Here is a 21773-nt window from a genome sequence, read left to right as displayed (position 1 = left end):
CGACTTTCAGATGCCAAAGTTTCACTAACGACGAAGAAGAGTAACTACCGGTACCGGGAAATTTGATGAACACAGTTGTAAACATTTGATCGATTAACTCTCATACCTTAACTAGGAACTTATTAACACTTCGTAACATGGACCGGTACACGCTGGTCATATCATTTTGTCAGACTGATGACGACCTGGGGGAGGATTATAAATGTAAGTGCTGGTTCTCTTTGAAACACACTGTTTAGGATGAACTAGCTTATGCTATGCTACATCATATACGATGATTGATGTTATCGCCAAGAAAGCAGTGGATTAGAAAACGTCACTATCTGCTTGCACATTTTGATTAATGCTACACATTTTATGTTTTCCATAACTGTCTAAGTTATGTTCACATAGCCTTAAGTTTATTTCAAGAGGGAGTTAGTTCACTACCATATCTCTACAGTACAGTACCTGAATGAGAACCAGTGGTGAGAGATATGAGAAATCGTGTTGGCTAAACTAGCATTGCTCTCAGGTCTCCAGCCGGTAAAGCAGTTGTATGAGAGACTTGTGGATGTCTCCACTCAGGAGTGGGACAGGGGCGTCTCTGCATTTCCAGGTACAGTTTGTCACACTGGCCATCTTTCGCTTGGAAGCTGTTGTTACACTCGTTTTCCTTGCACCTTTGCCCTCTTCGTTTCCTCAGGTTGTTCGCTTAGCGGCAGGCCATCGGTTCAGAGGCAGTACTTTGCTCTTCAGGCATGCCAAGGAGCAGCTCAGGTGAGACAATACTGGCCTGCCGTGGCTTGTGTTGGAGCCACGATTACATTTTCCAGTCCTCGCCAGGGACTATAGCTCGCAGTCCGTCTGGAAGAATTATTTTGTTAACTCAGGTAAAACATCAAACTGATGCTGGAGTTGTGCCTTCTGCAATTTGTTTGCCTTGGATCTTGGAATGTCTGTCTGAAGTATAACTTTAAAAATCCTTCTTGTACTTTACTGTATTTGAATAATTATTTGCAAATAATTGTTTTATTCCAAAGAAAAAGTAAGATTCATTTGTAAAGCACATCTTGTCACTTTTATTTTCTTTGACCAGTCTAAGCTTTTTTTCTTTTCATTCATTGTCTGCTGAATTTAACAATTTTGCATTCATTCAAAAATACAAATATCCGTTGGATTTTGCAGGGGTTGGGGGGGGATATGCTATCACCTGATGCTTCTTGTTTAAATTTGATGCTGCGACGAGAGAAAACGTCCACGGACTTAGATTTCTTTTGTAATTTTTTGATTCTAAACAATTAGTAGGCTCCTGTCATAAAATGTTGAGTGATCTAGACGTAAATCCACCTATCGAATCAGACTTCCAGTCTTTTTTGAGCTTGAAGCTTTTCTTCCTTGTGTGTAAAACAGTACGTCTGGAAAGGCAAAATGAGGATGTGTTGTGGAGGTCACTCACAGATAAAGGTTACTGAAAGGGAAGCTTTGAAACAAGCCGTCAATATGTTGTGGAGGAGAAATATTGGAATACTTTTTCTGGTCAAACTATTGTATGATGTATATATATGTCATGTATATTATAAGACAGTCAGGAATATGTTTGTTTTACGCACACCTGTATCACTTGTTTCATAGTTTTGCAGCTCAGACTGGGAAGAGCTGGGGACAGCTCGTCAGAAATCTGATGAAGAGGGGAAACCGAGTGCTGTGGACTCATGTCTCAGTTGTGTGAGAAATCAAGAGACAATGGACCAAAGGGTGGACCCGTCAGTGGTGGCAGAGTGAGTGGGAGATTGCAAAGTAAAATGTGTCAATGTAGCTTTTATGTTCTTCTATTTATCACAAATGTATTCATAACTAAACACTGTTTGTACAGTTAAATGTTTCCAACATATCTTTCTATTTAATGTCAAATTTTATTCTAAATGCTGATGACCTCCTCTATTTTGAATTCCAGTATCCAACATCAGGATTATTTGGTGCCTGCAAATTATATATTGCCCAGTTCTCCTTATTTGGTAGATGCTGTCAGAAAAGATGCTAAAAATGCTATAATCTAAAATATTTAAATCTCTTTTATGTTACTAAAAATAATTCCCTTTTTTTGAAGATGAGTTTTATAGGAAATTGTTCCCAGAGCAATGACGAGACTCGCATCTCACGGTGCTTTGCAGCGATGTGTGTGGAGGACTGACTGCAGCTACATGACATTTCGTTGGCCCTGTGAAAACACTGGATCTAATTTTGTTCTCTTAACAGGCTCTTAGAGGAGATTGCAGAGGGACTCCATCAACTGTCAGACAAGCTACCACCTCCAGGTACTGCTGCCCGTTTGACAGGGCGCGCTGTCTTTATATTAATGGTAAAGTTCGTATTCTTATCATGTTGCTGTCATTTGTGAAGGTGTTGAGTGTTTGCTCAGGAGGCCTGTCCACAGTATAAAATATCTATATTAGAATATTATGACATAAAATTCATTTGAAGGTAAAATTACTCTATCCAAGGTGTTTATTCCAAAATGCTTCCACACATTACTGCTCGGATATTTTTGGGTTTTGATTTTTTTGATTTTCGGTTTCCTCTATTTTATTTTGATAGGGAAAACAAGAATTTTCTAGCTTACTGAAAGTCAAAAATGGAAAAAAGTTAGTTTACTTCACAAAATATTCCTCAGAGTGCGAGTTTTATTTTTGCCAAAGGCCTCCGTTCGCAATGGAATAAAACCTCTGTTCTGAAGCCAAAGTCCTCAGCTGTGTGGCAAGGATCCAGTCCAGTTTTAAGCAATTAGTGTTTGACAATCTGCCTGCAGCCGTCTCATAGAGAAGGTGGCCAACTGTACCTGATAAATATGCACTATCCACCGGCAGGATGGAGATGTGTCTGTTCTGAGTGCTTCTTAAAAGGTCTGCACCCTGAAGCGATATTTCACTTTAAGACCATTTTGTAATGCACTTCTTCCACAGGAGTTCATGATCAGCCCCCTTCCATTGTTACCTTCCCCGAGGAGCTGAAGCCACTCCAACCTCTCTTCCACAGAGCTAAATACTTGAAATCATTAATTACCGGTTCCTTCTGCCTGTTAAGATTTGTGTCAAGTTTGATAACCCCTCCTGAAATCCTACAGAGGAATGTATGTGAACAAATAAGAATTACTATATTCATTCTTCTATTGTTTGTCTCCTTCCTGCCCCCCCCCAGGGAAAGCTTTGCTGGATGTGCTGCTGCTGGGCTCTGCAGAGCAGTCACCTCCCATTAAAGACATGCTGCCTCTGCTGGGCGTACTCAAACACATGTCCTGCTGGCATGCTGCTAAAATCACTATCGTAACACAACACACCACAGGGTGAGGAGATGAAAAATGAACAATTACTTGATTTACATAAAAACACACACCACTGGTTTTATGCCAAATTTCAAATGCTGATTGGAAATTGCAGTTAATGGTTCAATGGCAGGAAAGCGCCAGTGCTGTATGAAATGTTTACCACTAGGGGGCGATATAATAGCGCCAATAAACAAGCGTTAACAAAGCATGTCTACAGAAGTTCTCTCATTTCAGTACGGGACTCAATAGCTGCATGAATGCTAAGCAATCCTTCTACATTTTGCACACAGATTTATAATGAGACAATTACATTTCTGTTTTGAAAAAACATTTGCAAATGTTGCTGAAGTGTCCCTGTCCTGGTTTATTGAGTTGTCCCTTATTTTCTCTTGCTCAGGTGGCAGAAAGCGGCATCCTACCTGAGTGCTGATCTGGTGGAGGCCACTGACCTAGAGAGCTCTATCGACTGCCGAGAATTATGGCGGGGTGGTATTCTCATCAGAGAGAAGAAGGTAAGAACCTCAGAGGGAAAATGCAGAATACTGTTCCTTTCATCTCATTTCTTTCACATTTGTCTTTAATTAAATAAAATATGGTGGAAACCGCAGATAACTTTTACAGTGTGCAGCAAGTGAACAGCCCATTGCTCAGAGTAGGGAAACGCATTACAGAAGCTGCAAATATAGAATAAGATAAGAGATAAGATAGAACTGTATTACTCCCGAAGGAAATTCTGATTCCAGGTTGCTCCAGAGAATTCCAGAAAATAACAAATTTGAAATATTAAAGTAAGACTGGAGCGACTCTGGAAGCGCAGGAGAACGATGCAATCCAAAGATGGTGCTAATGACAAAGTAGGTGGCTCATTAGCTAGAGGAAGAATAAGTGTTTTGTAGAATGGTGTGAGTCACTTTTTCAGTGACTTTCTGCTGCAGGCCTCAAGCATCCATATTATACTTGCAGAGATGAAAGCTGATGAATGTGAAAACAAACTTCCAGCAGAGCTTCCTCACATTATCTTTGGGGTCATCCACAGTTTGGGCTGATGGTGTTTCTGACAGCAGTTTGGTGACCTAACATGGATTGTCGAGGAGAACATGGAAACTGTTCGTAAAATGTCAGACACCTTCTAGAATTGTTTTTTTTTTTTTGGCAGATTCTTGGATGGGGTTTCTGTCTATCACTGTCAGGCTAACTTTAACCTACAAGCAGGAGAACACTTTCAGCAGTGAATTAATCCCCTGCCAAAGTCAGTTGGGAGAAGAGAGAACAAACTTTCTTTGATTGACAAGCTTTTAGTGGCGTTTTCTGCTTTTAAAGAAGAGTGGGAAGAAATCTCGGCTTCGCCCTAGAAGTCTCTCTTTGGCTGAGGTTTTCAAAGGATGAAAATAAATAACTGCTGTAGTTTAGTGTTCAGAATATAATCTTCCTGTTGGAGTGAAAACATCCATCCATTCATTTTCTTGTAGATGAGAGCGTCGTCTCAGCGCTACCCACTACGCCACCATGCTGCCAGAAAAACTTGACATTACCAAACAAATGCAGCTATCATTCTAGTTAATATTTCTTGAATATTTTTTATTATTATTTGTATCCTTGTCTTGGCCAGTGCCATCGCATGCTTGGCAAGTGATTTCTTTTCTTTTCTGAGGTAAGTATGCAGCTTCAACTTCAATAAATGACCTCCAGCAGTCAGCCAATCGAACGTTGTAGTTGGAGAGTGGCGGAACAAAGACTTACTCCCAAAGGAATAAACGCCGTCTGAGAACAACCACGAACACTTTACAGTTGGGTTATACACAATATATAACGATGTGTCTGTGTGTATACACACTGTCGACTATAACGCCATTAAACCAGAGTCAATGTGAACGCAAATACTTTACAGCTCTATGGTGCTCTGTAGCATCATAGCAATCTGCCAAGTCAGCGTTTTTGTGTCTCTGTTCTACGTAGCACAGCAGCTAACTTCCAACCATTTCTTCCACTACGATACACACTGCAAGAGATTGTGTGGAATTTGACCTAAATATTTCAAATGGCTTTTTCTTTTTCTTTTTGTTTTGTGAATCATTCTCTCCTACATGTGCGTATCGCTTTCCCTCAGAATGTGTCAGAGCTGCGCTTCGATGGCTTTTCTCTGCGCTCTCCAGTTCATCAGACGTCCGGGTCCAGTCTCCTGGAAGGCCCCTACATCACTACAGACCACCAAATGCAGTCAGAGGTGAGTCTGCAGCTCTTCAGTTTTCATTTCTGTATGTTCTTGTTAAATTTAAGTTGGTTTAGTTTTGTTTTGTAAGGACATTTTGTTACAAACGTTGTGTTTAGTGACTGGATACTGAATAAAACCAAAGCTTTTTTTTCTGAATCTTTATGCCTTTCTATTTATTGGATCCTACTATGCGTAACGGGGAGTTGTGGGACTGAATTCAATAAGATTCTGTGCGTTTTTGTCTGTAATACCAACATGAAATGCCTTACACCTGTTGCAGGAAGGGCTGTTGTGCATTTTTATGTCTTGGTATTGAGTGCAATTGTTGTTCAGCCTCTGAGCCAGCAGAGGAGTTAGCTACAGTGGCAAATAAATGTTCTGAATAAAATAAGCAGGTGACGACTTGACAACTTGGGACGCATGCAGCTCATAATTGAGAATTTACAGAAGTAAATGTATGCAAAGCTGGACAAAATGCAGCATCAAGGATGATATGAACTACGTTATAAGAGTCATAATAAATATTGTTTCATGATCCAAAGCACCTTGAGACAGGTACATAAAACACCACTGTGTTGCACATTCTGCCTGCGTCGCATAGAGAGCACCGGCAGGTTTTCAAAGATCGCACTGCAGCAAATGAAGGCAGTCTAAAGAAAGGCTCTCATTGTTTTACTACTGGCTGTGTGCTTTTAATCAGAATCAGAATCGATTTATTTGCCATTGGCAGTGAAAGGATAAACAAACCAGGAATCTTTCTCTGTGCAGTCGTGCAATATGAAACATAAAATAATGACAAATGATAGAATGCAAAACTACATCGCTATGCTATAGGGTTATGCAGTAAAATAGATAAAACCACACAGCCTTCAGTCCTCTATAGCACAGATCATCTCAGGAAGAGAGCATCATCCCTCCTAAGTCTGGTCCCTTATGCAGTTCTCTGCTACTGATGAAGATGAGAGAAATGAGCATCTCAAAGTAACATTTTTATATCCGTGCACTGTGAAGACCATAACATGTAATTTCCATAATCAACAAGTTGTGTTTCCAAACGATCAGTATAAAGGCATCTGTGTTTTTTCCTCCTTCTTCAATTTAGAGATGTATGCATCAATTCAGTGGTCAGAAACCAATTCTGTCATAGCTGTATCTTATTTATCTTTTCCCAGCACCTCAGGCAACCACATTCATGAGGTTTTTCATTGTTGTCGTTGTTACGCAGACTGTTGCATTGTGGTTTCAAAAGCTGTTTGTTGATTATTTCCTGTAGCTGCCTCTGATCAATACTTGTTGTCATTGTTCCCGAGTGCTGTAGGCACTTTGCTCACCCACAGTAGAGTGTGTACTGTGGGTGAGGGGACCTTTCGTAACATCTGGTATAATATAGTTCTATAATTAGGTTTCTAATATTAATTAATGTTCCTAACTATAAAACCCACACAGGAGCCGTGTCCAGGAAGTTATGGACTGATGTCGGAACTGTAGTGTGTGCGCAAACACACACACACACACACACACACACACACACAGGCAGTTTCAATTGTCATTTAGCATGAATTCAAAGGATGACAGTCGTACACATTAAATAAATGTACATACAGAATATTAATACTTTGAGTACAGTACTCAATAATCTCTTAAAGCAAACAGATTGGCTCTTATTTAGTTTTATATTGTTTAAATTCCATGTTTTTAGAGTGATAATTGTCTGCTGTGTGTCTGGCAACACAAAATCTGTGTTTGTGCTGTCGTGTGTAATCATTCAGCAGGACGTGTGTGTTGGTGTATGCTGTTAGTTAGTGTTGTGTAGTGTAGATCTATGATCTTCTATGATCCCTGCACAGAGCAGCAGATGGCAACGATTGTTCTGGCACACAATCAAAAAATACCGTCGACGACAGATCGTATTTCTTCACTCCGGAGACAACTAACCGTAAAGTGACGTAAACACGCGTAAAAAACGGCTAAGCCTCGTTACTGTCATAAGTAATTGCTGTGATCATTATTAACACACACACACACACACACATGCTCTGGTTTGTGACCACGCAAACAAAAGCATGTTCAGAGTGATATGTATGAAATCTACTGCATGTTGGGTTAACCTGCAGTTTAAGTATGAAGTATAAGTATTATTGTCACACCCGCCCAACATTTTTGTGCTCTATGGTATTTAATTATGTTGTTATATGTCTGATAAGAATCTGTCCTCTTTTCATTGCTTTCAGTCCTTATTGATTTTCAACACTGCTGACATTTTCCTAAAAGTCAGACAAACTGTGAGAAGTACCGGTAGTACCTCGTTGTTGGGGTGCAGCCTTTATGCTGCAGTAAAACTACAGTTACAAAGCAGAATATTGCATGAAAAGTACATTTAGCCAAACATTATTTGTATGCCCATTCTTAAAGTACACTTAGAGCTGTTCCTGTTTTTCTTCTCTGTGGAGCTGTTGATGAGAACTGTTGTTTACGGTGCGTGTTGGAGGAGGAAAGGTAAAAGATGTGATATCATTCATTTGTGGAACTAATACCATTTCATCACGTGCCAGTTTTTATTCAACTCATTAATTTAGGCTGCATCACCGATGTCGGCTTGATGGTCTCTTTAATTATGCTGACGTTTTATATATAGCGTATGTAACGTGACTTGACTTGGCAGTTTGTTCCTGTTAGAGGACACCTAGTTGGACCCCTCACTTAATAAACTATTGTGTTCCTAAAATAATACAGGATTTCTGTATGCCGTGTTCTGTCCAGTGCCGATTTAAAGCTTTACCCTCGTGCTGTTGAGATTTTGGGCTTAGCTGTAGAACAACCTCTGAACTGGTTTGGGTTCAGTATTTTGTATCAAGTGTAAATAAATTGTATATAAACATTCTTGCTGTCTTTCTGCTCTGTGTTTACAGGTCTTCCATTACTACACACAAGTTTTAGATTGGATTCAGCTGTTTGATCTGTCAGACCTGCCCAACTTTCTGATATCCGGGACCCAGTTTGAACTGTATCCTCATTCCTGAATTGTTTGTTGATGTGTTTCGTGAGAAATAAAGTACCGGTCATTGAATAAATCCACTGGAATGAAACGGCTTGACTTCAAACGCCAGGACAGATAGCATGTGTCTGGAGAAACATTATGTCACATAGTTCATTCTAAAAGGAGAAAAATACAATAAAAAAATATATAGACCACAGATGGCAAATCCCAGCTAATGCACCAAAACAATGTAAGGAATGTCCACAAACCAGAAACTGAAATCAAGTTTAGGTCCAAGTCTGAGAACAAATCATAAAATAATGTGTGTGATACTTTAGTTCCAGTCAAACTCGAGTCCTCTTCTGCAGCACATTCTCCTCCATACTCGATTGTTCCTTCACCAACAACAAACAGAAGCGTGTCTGGGAAATCAATGAAAGCCAAACTTCTGTTTGACCAGCTGAGGTCCCTGCGTGGAAAGGTATCGTCCCCTGAACTGTGCTCTTATTCCAATGTTGAAATTCATCGTCCGTAGAACTTTGTAATTTCCACTGAAGTAAATAAATGACATATGATTTAGATTTCTGTTTACTTTAGTCCCCATTCAAATATAATGAGTGCCTGCAGTAGATTAGAAGATGCGTATAGGATTAATCTGTGTGGTTTATGGGATTGTGTTTATCTACTGTGTTTCAATTACCAGGTGGGAGCATTGTTCAGCCTCACTTGTACCGTCACCCCCAACGCCCAGCCGGCAGCCAGCCAGCTCAGCTCTCAGCGCTGGAAAGAGTCTATCGTCAAGAGACCACAGTCCTTAACCGGTTTGACTGATCTTCATCTTCAAGTCCTTTTCATTACGTATTGAATGAATGATTATTACAGAGTCTAGTTGAAATAAGTATGATATAGTTATTTATTTATTTATTAATTTGTTTCAAGCGGAATAAAAATTAAAAACAACAAAATTATACCTTTTTGCGTACAAGAAACCATACATCGACTAAAGAAACAAAAACCCAACAAATATGTCCAAAACAACCACCAAAGTTCATGTACACAAAAATAGCAAATAATACATTATATAGTGCTTGAAAAGGAGTGGGAAGAAGAAAAACTTATTAAATCCCACCGCCATAATGCAACTGTTATTTCTCATCTATTGGAAAACCAGCAATGGAAAAAACAAACAAACAAGTATTAGTATGATAAAGTAGAAATGTATGGACTAAATAATCAGAATGTAGAACAATACAATTTTCATCGCAGTTGTAACGGATTGGACAAAGCAGGGTAAAAACAGCAGCTCTCATAAGGGGACAGAAAGTTATATTCCTATTGTCATAGGTATACTCTGGTCTAATCTGTCCTTCTGTCTGCACCCTGCAGTGCCTGATGTAGAGGTAAGAGGTGAGACTGTTCACTACTTCCTGCTCGTCCAGGGCTCTGACAATATTGAGAGTGAAGCCTGCTGGGTAAGGATGCTATCCTCAGATGGTCAAATCAATGGGGCAGCTGCCATGGCAACAGTCTCTGCGTTGCTCAGAGAACGATCTCCGTCATCATCATCAGGTAAATTATGTTCTTCTGAGTATTATATTCGTTTTTCCGTCTGACAGTTAAGCTTCACTCAGACAGTTAAAAACATTTTTTTACACCTGTTATTGTTTAGGGTGATGAAAACATGCATGTATATATGTCATTTTAGTTTTATATAATAGTTGATTTAACACTGAAGAACATTTTAAAACATTCTGTGATCCTTTGTAGTGTATTTTTCCTTATTCAGGATGTCAGGTTGGACATTGTTATTCACACTGAATCTAAAAATGATTGCATCACATCTGTGTGTCCACAACAACCAGAATCATGATTCCTGAAATTTTAATGCTTAGATTGTTAGACTTTGTAGATTTCCCTCTGAAGAAGTGTGTCACAGCCGCTGCTGCCATAATAACAACGCCGACCATGTTTTTGTTGTTGTTGTTCATTGAATGAGTCGCATCAGCAGTCCAGACGACCACAATTGCATTCCCCTTTCTTTTTTTTTTTTTAGTACAGCAACATGCTGTTTGCACGTCTTTCTTCTGCTTTATTGAGAACATTTTCTGTAATCAAGTTTGACCACTCTTTTGCTAACATCTTGAGATTTGAAAAAGTCTAGCGGTAATCTGTTTTCTTTCGATAAAGAAAAGCCCTTCAAGCGCTTGATTGGCCTGAAAGCGACTCCTCAGCTTGATTGGAGTGAAAGTCCGTCTGGCTTCATCGACAGAATAGAAGGGAAGTAAATATTTATCGGCCACCAGCCGGTCTCACAGAAACATGACCACACGTCTGTTTGCTGTTTTGACTGGTTATGACATGACAGCGGTTTGAAGCTCAAACCTTTCTTGGTTTTTTACCTAAACCTGGATCTTCTCTTCCAACAAAAGTCCTTCATTGTTCTTGTGCTTTATATGATATTAAAGAAACCTGCTGTTTCCACTATAGAACCTTTGAGATACATTTTTGAGGCTCTTTACGATGCAGCACAATACTATAAAGGGTGGCCTAAATGACACCTCACCGTTGTAGCACAGTTTATTGTAAAGATAAAAAGTATTTTATCCATAGAAAATGATGTCCCTTAAACTTCCTAATGCCCCTGATCCCACTTGAGAAATATCAAAATCCTCTGCTTCAAACATAGTTGAGATTTGAAGATTATCTAGTAATATCTTTTATTATTATTATTCTCTGCTTTGCTGTTTTTGAACAGATGAAGGTGTACTCGGTATCCTCCACCCTCTGCCATTGGTCCAAGGAGCTGACCTGCAGAAGAGAGAGAGAAAATTGGCCAAGGTCCAAGCATTTGTCGTCAAAGAATATCTCAGTAAGTGCCGGTACTTCATTTTAAGCAGTATAATAAAGTAAATATATCTCGAAATAATTCCGTAGCTGCAAACCAAAAGCAGGGCATGGACATGAAGAACCTACTAAAATTAGCATTCATTGTTGTAGTTAAATATATTGCATCACCAGTGTTTATTTATTTTGTATTTAAAAGAAAAACAATAAAAAGTTTAATAATTACCTCTGAAACCATTCCATATCTTTTTATGAAATAATCTTTGAAGATTTGTTTAAATCTACCTATTGTTTGACATGTTTTCATTTCATCCCTGCAGTTATTGCATAAATGAACTTTATTAACAATACATGGCTCTTTTTTTGTTGTTGTCATGTTTGTAAATCAATCTTTGGATACGTAAAAAAAAAGAACCCTATACAATCTCCTGCTTGCAACTTTTAGTCTTCTGAAGTTCCCTCTTTGGTTTCCTCCACACAGTAACTCATGTATCAATGTAATAGTAAAACCATCCCAACAAGGTTTGGTTGTAGTGTATTGTGGACATGTCAGTTTCCTGCAGTCATGCACCCCACAATATTTCACACTAAATCTGCATAAACTTCTGAGACCAAGAAAAAATGGCCAGAAGGGATTTATCAAGTAGAGAGGCCACCCGGAGCTCCCTGACCAGTTTGAACTCTCAGGTCCCTCCAGCCTTCAGCACAGGCTGCTGCATAGAAACACTGCGAAAGTATCATTATTTTACTGACACGCTTAATGTCCTCTTGGCTGGTGAGATAGTGAAACACTAGTTGAGGGGAGCTAGATTAAAGGAAGTAGAGTGGAATTCTTCAAATATGGGGGGGGGGACTGTTCTTTGAAAAGGCCGTGAGCAGAATGAAGCATACTGACAGACCACAGGCCTTAATGAAATTCATTGCAATATCTTCGACTTGGCATTAAATTGGGAAAAGGCATCCTTATAAAGTGCAAAAGTTCAAAGTAGGATTTGAAGTTTTCTCATTAAGTGAAGTGTGTGTGCACAATCCTGGTCTGCCTGTCTTATAAGCACTCATCAGTCTGTCTGATAAGTATGCACGCATGTGCATATCAATGACTTAATTCAAAATGTTTTTTATTTCCACCCGATATCTATCTCCCAAACAATTAGGAAGTCACCTGCGCAGAGGCGAGGCGGAGGTTATGTAATCGCCGACATGTGTCCGTCTGTCTGTCTGTTAGCAAGATAACTCAAAAGGTTCTGGACAGATCTGAATGAAATTTACAGGAAATGTTGGGAATGTTACCAGGAACAGACGATTACATCTTGGTGATGATCCAGAAGAGATACAGGATTCTGGCTCACTTTGAAATATTCGTTAACATTGCAGTCAATGGAGTTTCAAAATTTGTTCCTCACTATCTCGGTTTATTATTGACCGATATTTATGTAATTTGAAACAGTCATGTAGGGTGGGGACCGCTATCTCACCACCTAATTTCATCCAGATCGTATCAAGAATGGAGTCAGTAAAAAACATTAGATTTTAACATTGAAGACCCCATTTTCCGATTAACTTTTACTTTTCATGGTTGGTGGATAAAGATATCAAGAACAATTTAGAACCTTTTGATGATGATCTGGATCACCATGTGTAAATCCAATTAAGAGGGGAGTGAGCTGCTTGGCGGAGGTCTGCGCTCTAAGTACTTTCCTAGTTATTAAATGTAATCACAAATCTTAAAATCCAGCTACTGAATTTAACATCTCAGGTAAAAGTCACTATGCATCTTTCTCCCAAAAATATTTATCATTTATTAATCATGTATCACAAATTATACATTTTCCCATCTTAAAGGAAGTTGGCAGAAAGGATTGAATACCACCTCTTTAATCTGAGATGTTGTCAAGTGACAAAACGCTTCTTCTGTTTGTGTGTTCAGAACGAAAGGAAGAAACATCACCTTCAGGCGAGATACCGCTGAACGACCTGAAGTTCATTCTCAGGCGGACCAGGGAGAAATACCTGAAGATGATTGACTCCACTCTGCCCTGTGCCGCCTCCTGTATGACGGACGAGCTGCCGAACACGGCCGCCAACAACTCAGGTATTCAACTGACAGGAAGAAAACAAGCTTATTATATTTTATAATGTCAAAGCTGCGGCAGGTGCTGGACATGCTAAAACGTGTAGGTGCTGTCAGTTTATCTGAAGGTAGCAATTTATCTCGGATCACTTTTCATCCGTCCTGTGATTTTGAAGTTTAACAGTTTTTATTGATTTTTTTGTACATTTGACAGCAGAGACTCACCCTTTAACGCTCCATTCATCCATTGTGAGTTTGGAAAATGCTACATTCTACACCATGTTGTCAGAATGGGAAGACCCAGAATTATTCCTTCTTGAGATTGTGCATGTATTATTATTATTATTATTACTTTCATTTCTAGAATTGCTGTAAGAGCTTTTAATTAGCCCAAGTTATCTGTTAAAACCTTGACAACAGATACAGAATAGGCCTTTGTCAAACATGTTATTCAGTAATATGTGTGTCACTATTGTTTCTTATTATTACTATTACTGAATGGTAATAGTGATGTATTTAATATTAATGAAGAAGTCATAGAATACAATAGTTAATGCTCATTTTAGCCAACTTAAGTCATACAAAGTACAATAAGAAATATTTGTTTTTATACTGTGTGCAAAACAATTCTGATATGCCTTCAAAGAAACTGCTGTCTGTTCATTAACTTACCAAAAACACACATTCTGACTGAATTCTCGCAAAGTGGTTCATCAGTATTCGGTTTACACACATTCATGGGATGTCTGTTTTAAGAAACGACCCCAGCAAATATATTGCAAAACATTTTAAGTAATTCCTTGAGTCCCATCCGGAAGCCAGAGCTAAATGTGCACGGAGCGTGTTGTGTTGGATTTAGCTGTGGGCTAACAAACCTGCATATCAAGTAGTTTTCATATCATAAACTCTGTGTGATTATTTTTGGAGTTCCTGTATTACATTTCCTGTGTGTGGTGTGTTGTTTTGTGTTGTGTTGTATATAGCAACACACAACAATATCATACTTTAATCAGATAAGTTCTTGTCCACTTGATTCTCATGCAGCGTTTGCCGGGCTTGATGGAAATGTGAAAAGCCGTCAGGCTTTTAGAGACAACCGGGAAGGCCCAAACAAATGTAGCATAGTTACCGTAAATATCTGCAAGCTGAACCAAAGAAACAAAGCTTATAATGAAACAAATTATTCAAAATGTGAAAAACAAAATAAAATGATATACAGGAGTCCATGTGTTATCATCTTTATGTGGAGCCCTTGGCCATGAGATATTTTAGGCTTCTTGGCGTGGGAACCACACATTCTGGTTTTGTCTTTGTTTTGCATTATTTATCTCCAGGACCTCAAATAACATAGACTTAAATTTTGGATGAGGTGAGGCGGTAAGAATTAATGATTGGCACATCGAAATACCCATCTTCCACTTTCTGGTCTGTGGATGAGAATGCCATTTATTTCAATACACCGATCCTGCAGTTCTTTAAAAGGTCTTCCATTTGTGTATCTGGATTTCCTCAAAGTGTGTCTGGCTTGGTGTGAGCTGTTAAACCGCTGCTGGAGACCTTCAGCCTCTTCATAGTGTGCCACCCCGGGCCATCACCGTACATCTTAACGTTGATCCTGCTGTACACACTCATCTGATTTCTGTCCTCCTTGAATAACATGCAATCTTCCTGTCCAAACACAAGCAAAGCGCTGACTAACACATTTTTAAAAGTTCTGGTTTCTGTTTGCCGGGGGTTCAGAGAGTCGACCGAGCACAGGGGAAATCTTCCATAACTCTTACCTCACACTGTGAGAATACTCCACTACAAGTAGAAGCCAGTGAAGGTACCAAGTAATATCATCAATTGACTTAGTGGACCTGAAATTCAGCAGCTCCCTACAAAAACGTGGCAGTGCTGGATGTTTATTTATCACTGCCAAAATGAAGGTGTAGATTATTTTAACTGCTTTAAATACCGTTGGTTAATTACATCTGAAGCAATACATCGTATTCTGTGAGATCATATGTTGAACACTTTTACTGAAACAAAAAACATTTCTATCTAAAAACATTAAACTTTCAGGAGCAAAATCCAAGATTCCAATTTTAGCTTAAGAAATTCATCCATCTATCCATTTTCATGTTGTCTCATCCACAGAAATTCTATTTATCCAAAATATGCTTCAAAATGATTTGAATTAAATGAGATAAATGACTTTCAGTAGATGGGAAATATTCTTTATTTCAATACCAAGGAACAAAAGCTGTCAAATATAGTTTGATTAAAATAGTATCATATTTGCTTCTAAGACACAGTGAAATTAAACTACAAGAATAAATACTGAAGTACAAGTATCTCTAATTTGTATTTAGTTTGTGCAGTACTTTGTTAAAGGTACTTCATTGCAGTCCATCATGCAGGTCAGTGTGTGGGTTCCATGCTGGGACTTCAGGGTCCCTCCTTAAATTATCTTGGTGCTCTTTCCTGACATGGCTCAACGAAGATGCTGCTCCATTAAAACTACTTTAAGCTCAACCTTATGACTCAGCACTAGGATGATTCCAATAATAAACTGTTATAGAGCATAAACGCTACGTTATTATTATTATATTATTATTGGTCATGTCCATGACCGACAAGTAAAATCCAAGCTACACCATCCAACACAAAGTACCTTCCTATTCAGACACAAAGGCTCAGCGTGCTTCTGTGTCTGAAGCAACATGCGACTTCTCTCATTGACATGCAGCAAATACAAATTATTCTGTGAGGCCTACACTGAGAGATGCTTCTCATTTCGTTTAGAGATTTTTCCAAATGTATCAGTGGGATTTCCAACTCGGGTCAGCTAAGCTTTATTTTATTTTTTGTCATTGTAGATCTTCAGACTGTTTCCCTCCTGGAATCAGACTGGCCTGAAAAGAGTGTCCTTCACAACGTAGAGAACCTGCAGAGGAGAAGACAGAAGAGGCGGTAAATGATGTTAAAATAAATGCACGAGGACCCCTGTGCGCTTCATCTTTGATCTAAATGCATTTTGTGTGTCTTAGATTTGGTCTGTTAGGTTCAGGCTCCAGTGACAGTCTGCTGGGACGCAAAGACAATACGAAAGGCTCTCCTGCTTTACTGGATGCCAGAGAACTTCTTAAACACTTCACATCTGACGGCCTGCCGACAGGGGAGCTGCAACCTTTAGCTATCAACAGAGGGTATGTTTGGTCTTTTGTGGAATTGTGTTGAGAAGAAATTTTAGATATCGCCTGGCATTCCAAAGTAAGCACCCCCCTGGAGCGAGTAAAGCCGGGCTGTTATGGACACATGCTAAATTCTGTTTAGTTGAGCAGTCCCCGCTGATGCTTCCTATAAACAATAAGGCCATAATGATTTTATCGGGTTAGCCATAACAAAGAGAACAGTGCTTCGAACAGTTTGTGGTTTAATAAAAAGAGAAACTAATGATCTGCTACTTATGTGCTTCTCTCTCTCTTCCTCCTCCACTATCTTTGTGCTCAGTGATAACGTGTTTCAGTTGTCACCAGACCTTTCTCCCGGGAGAGTGAGTCAGATGTCCTTCACTAAGGCCTCAGCATCGCACTACCACGGCATAGAGTGAGTGTCTCTGAGCTATGTGCAGAGTATTCCGCTGGAGTAGCTGCTCTTACTACGATGATTATATTGTCATGGCGATCAGTGGCAGTTTGAACAGTAGCCGGCTGCATTAGCCGTTTCCCCTTCTTAACTTGTTTTTATTATTCAATGTGCTATTATTTTTATTTGCTTTTATTTAGATTCTGTATGGACAACCAGAGGTCCCTGGACCGCGACCAGGCCTGTGTAAAGCTCCAAGCCCGTCTGATTCGGTACGAGACCCAAACCACCTGCTCCAAGGAACCCTGCGCCATTCCCTTTGCCCTCAGTCCTGCCCCGTCGCCTGCTGTGATGTCAGAACCAGGAAGTGTATCTGATGGAGAGACTTTGCAGAATGCTGATGTGGCGAGACTCAAGCGCAGGTCGTGGGATGCAGATATTATTGGAGGTTATCCTCGGAAGAGGTATGATGGATGGTGTGTGTTGGTTTCTGTTGCAAGCCAGCAAGAAGGTGTATGAATGGATTGATAAATCCATTGATAAATGGCAGGACAATTTTATTTACAAGCTGTTGAGCACATTAATCCAGAGATTCACGAAGTAAAACTAAGAAGTGTCACTTTTAAGAATAAAGCAGACAGTTTGTCAACAATGCATGAATGTGAGCTTGGTTTTGTATTTTTTAGGGTTGTAGTGCATGGAGGGTCATCGCCTAACTAACGGTTTCTGGTGTGTTTGTCTGAATGGCCCAGGCTGGTGAAGTCGGAGAGCAGCGACTCCCTCTGCTCTCAGAGCAGTGGAAGCAGCGGGACACACCCTGCTGTTAGATCGCTACGTCCACAGCCGGGCAGGTCTCAGTCCACTTCCTCCTCTTCATCATCACGAGAGGCATCCTCAGGTACATCAGAAACACTCGAGCAGAAATGTGAGGGATCAAGTGATGCTTCTTTACAGTGCAAGTATTAATGATTGAAGGAGCAACCTCAGTAAGATATAGGTGTGTACATTTTAACTGTTTAATTCAAACACTTTTTTACTTCTAAAGTAAAATTCAAAATGAAGTTATTGAAAGATTAATATTCCTTGGCTCAGAAAAGATACGTTTTGCTCCAAGTGATACATTTTCTATCATCTTTGACTCCCCTCATCCACTCCTTCCTTTTCTTCCTTGTTTTTACTGACTCACCATCATTATGTCTGTTTCACTTGCTATTGCACATCCCTGGAAAGTATTGGGAAAAATTTCCGTTATGTTTTCTTGCTCTTCTCCCACCCAGTTCTGGTGACCCATCCCTCTGGAGACGAACCAAAGACGCATCACGAACCTACAGAGGACAAAGCTGCCAAAGAGTCACGCTCCCAGAAACACAACAGGGTGCGTGTTTTATATTGAAAGTAAACACTTTTGTCATCATTTGTTTGTGCAGTTGTCCCTTCATATGTCAGGTTTTAATGGGTTGAAGTCTTTTGCTCAAAGACACCAGAGATTGAACATAAAGTTTTTATTTAATAGAAAGCATTTGTTTGGTGGGGCGGTGTTGAAGGTCTGTATCTTTTACTATGTAAACACGTCCTGGCGCCTGATACCAAATCACACAAGTCACTGAACAAAGGAGGGATTCATTGAGGTGAACCCGGCTGCCGCTGGTCTGGCACCTACAGCTCCTGACTACTCGTATCGCTCTCTTTCTAGGACATGACCCTCAGGGGGACTGAGAGGCATGTGTGGTGAACATGCTCACACATTGGCTTCTTAAATTAAAGGCAGGACAGTAACCTCATTATTTACTTGAAGGCTTCTTGATGTGTGAAGAGCACATTCAAATGGAGCTTGAATTCATGGCAGCAGATAGAAGGCAGGAAGTGTGTGTATGTTCCTGTTTGTGCAGGAAGTAGCTAAGAAACAAGAAGCAAAGGTGCTGTTTGTAAAAAATAAAAGAATAGCTCGGCTCATAAGTCAGTGTCCTATCATTGGCATCATACAGGACAAATTCAGAATGTGCTCCTCCAGAGTCCTCGGTGTCCCACGAACCTGCGGTTATTCCTCCTGTACCTCGTGCTTATTTATGTCCTCTGCGCTGGATACCAATGGCGTCTAACTTCTACTTACTGATCTGTTGTGTGGCGCTTGAATGATTATCACGTTAAAATGCTACTGGAATTGTTTCTTTTTTCCATCTTGTATTTGAATAAGAGCAACTGTTTATTGTTTGCTCTGTGACCTTCACTATTATTTCTGAAATTGATGGTACCTGATTACAGTAAATAAATAAATAAAAATGGGCCTAATTTGTTCAATTTTGTTCCAATAGTAAAAAGCAGAAATTGCTGCATCTCACTGGACTAATCTGACTCATTGACGAGTCGGGCAGTGCCTGTCTGACCCGTTTGAAACAGGAAACTGGAAACGGGAATCTGGCTGGCGGTGAATGTTCTGTTATTGCTGATAAATCTTCTCAGTAAAAAGCTGAACGATACAACAGAATGGGATTCTTTACATTTTGAGCCAGAAGTCGGCAGTAACGGAATCCGGTTCATATTTGATCAGATTTTAGTGAGATGTTTGTCTTTTGATCTGATGGGCAGACAGCGATGCATCCATATCACACCGTCATCATTTCTGCAGATTTGTGTCATTGGTTCTTTTAATTCTGATTAACAATGTGCATCTATGAAATGTCAATGTGATTATTCACTGTGCGCAGTATCCTCTCAAAATTCATCCACCTTGCAATGGAAATGTCATCATTTGTTTTTATACACTGCTAAATCTCCTCATGCAAAGGATTAAAAAAAGCGTGTGTGTTTGTGTGTGTGTTTGTGTGTGTGTGTGTGTCTGGTGCACATTGTTTCCTCTGTCCCGTGTTTAGCTCACAATCTGCTTCCTGACCTTCTCTTGTTCTGATTTGTGATCGCTGTGCAAACAGGCTTATCAGCCAAACTCAAGTGCAGGAATGAACAGTTGGTGTGACTCGGGGAATAATGATAGCAGTTTATTTAGGACCGAGATTAAAAGCTGCCTTTCTCCCGCTCACTGTGGCACAGATGATTCCTCACACTAATTTATTGTTTCCTTGCAGCAGTTGCAGTGATGAGATTAAAGGTAGATCTATTTATTACAGGAATTTATTTTCCCGGTGGACAAAACCAATATAATATTTCATACCCTGCTCATGCTGTGAATGGAAAAGCACACAAATCTGTGCAAGAACATCTAAAGTTGAGACATATTGACATCCCCGCCTCTGAAATAGAGCCATGCTAAGAATAGATTATTTGTGATGAGCTAGCATAAGGTGATTGGGGAATAAGCATGGCTACATTTAATGATTTGCGCTGGCAATAAATTATCTTTGTCTCTCTTTCGTCTTCTCAGATGCTCTTGGAAGTGGTGGTTACAACACTCCAACAACACAGGATCAGTAAAAAGCACGAGTGCTTTGAGGCCTGCAGGAAAAGACTGTTCGATATCTCCAAACTTTATCTCAAGGTTAGTCTTCTCGCGGCCCGCACGCAGCCAGTGCTGTCCTCCTTTCCTTTATTCTGAAGCTTAAAGCGTCAAGGACGTGCTGTGCAGGTTCTGACCGTATGTTGTGTTTTACTAATCCTTGCAGCAAATTAGCTCAATAATAGTAGCGTGTGTGAGACAGAAATGTTTAGATTGTTTGACTGCAGCAGAGGTATGCTCTCTTCATCGGGTGCCATTGTGGTTTATGCATCTGCGTCGACACCCTTTCTGTAAAGCCTGCATGAGTGTTTCCTTCACCACAAGTGATCCTCCTCTTTCTTTTGCTTGATCCCAGGATTTGAAGACGTCTCGGGGTCTCCATGAGGAGATGAAGAAAGCAGCCAGCAACAACGTCAAACAGGTAAGACCGCTGAACACTAGTGACTAATGGAATATTCCTCCCTGAACTGAACTTGTGTTAAAGCTTATTTCCTGTCTTCGTAGGTCATTGACTGGGTGTTGGAAAATGCCTCAAAGAAGTAAAGATGGGCAGAAGAACAAGAGGACAAGATTGTGTGATTATTAATGAATTTATTTTATAACCTTTAGGATTTGTTATTACCGTTTAACAAATGTCCTTTTTTTACTAATTTATCTGGTTTTGTTTAATAAATAAATACAAATTCCAGACATTTCATGCTTTTTTGAGTTTGTGTTTTTTGTGTTCCGCTCCCACCGGCCTCAAGTCTTGAATCAGGAGTTCTCTCTTTGCTCACTGAGAGCCCATGAAGGCTTCACGTTGTAGCTTGCCCTCAAACAGGCTTTGAAATCCTTCCTGACTTGTTGAGTTAGTTTTTAAATGCAATATTAATTTAATGGCTTTCTTGAATGTAAATATTTTAGCTTTGTATTTCACATTATGCCATTTGGAACACAAAGTGTTTTTCAACCGTTTCATACGCTATTCCAGATTACATTCTGGGCTGAGTCTGTCTGTTCTGTCTCTAAGTATTATGCATCACGCTGTCAGTGCTGACGGCTAACAGGCCTGTCTGTCAGGCAGCGCTGTCCTGTCTTCTGGATCACCCTGATGGGAAGCGGTCGAACCCTGCCAGTCAGTTGATTCACTACTGACACTGCTGTTGTCATGGAAGCTGGTCTGAATGTTTCTATTACAAACATTCATCTAATAGCAACATGACCCCACGAGCGACTCTTCTGACGGAAGTCTCAGATTTCACAGAAGTTGATGGTTTTATTTTTATTTGGAAATGCAACACCTGAATAAAAAAAAAAGATGTGCTTCAATGCATGACTCATTAGAGGCCAAATTTCTGCTGAGCCAAA

At 39.8% G+C, this 21773-nt stretch overlaps 1 protein-coding gene across 1 annotated transcript; it reads left to right on the top strand.

Moving 5' to 3' along the window:
- Positions 1-137: 137 nt before the first annotated feature.
- Positions 138-21043, top strand: mtbp (MDM2 binding protein). The gene is made up of 23 exons (XM_068760425.1): positions 138-204; positions 515-598; positions 686-759; positions 1615-1760; positions 2239-2297; positions 3178-3322; positions 3702-3816; positions 5412-5528; positions 8426-8520; positions 8908-8974; positions 9197-9314; positions 9880-10062; positions 11249-11362; positions 13265-13429; positions 16270-16363; positions 16441-16599; positions 16904-16999; positions 17179-17442; positions 17731-17876; positions 18256-18353; positions 20355-20468; positions 20782-20847; positions 20931-21043. Exons 1-23 carry the CDS (start codon positions 138-140, stop codon positions 20967-20969), a joined length of 2625 nt encoding a protein of 874 aa, XP_068616526.1. The 3' UTR covers positions 20970-21043.
- Positions 21044-21773: the final 730 nt, after the last annotated feature.

The sequence above is a fragment of the Brachionichthys hirsutus genome, chromosome 3 (genome assembly GCF_040956055.1).
Source record: "Brachionichthys hirsutus isolate HB-005 chromosome 3, CSIRO-AGI_Bhir_v1, whole genome shotgun sequence".
In the NCBI taxonomy this organism is placed as follows: domain Eukaryota; kingdom Metazoa; phylum Chordata; class Actinopteri; order Lophiiformes; family Brachionichthyidae; genus Brachionichthys; species Brachionichthys hirsutus.
The sequence above is the reverse complement of the archived record's forward strand: the minus strand, read 5'-3'. Positions and strand labels throughout refer to the sequence as shown.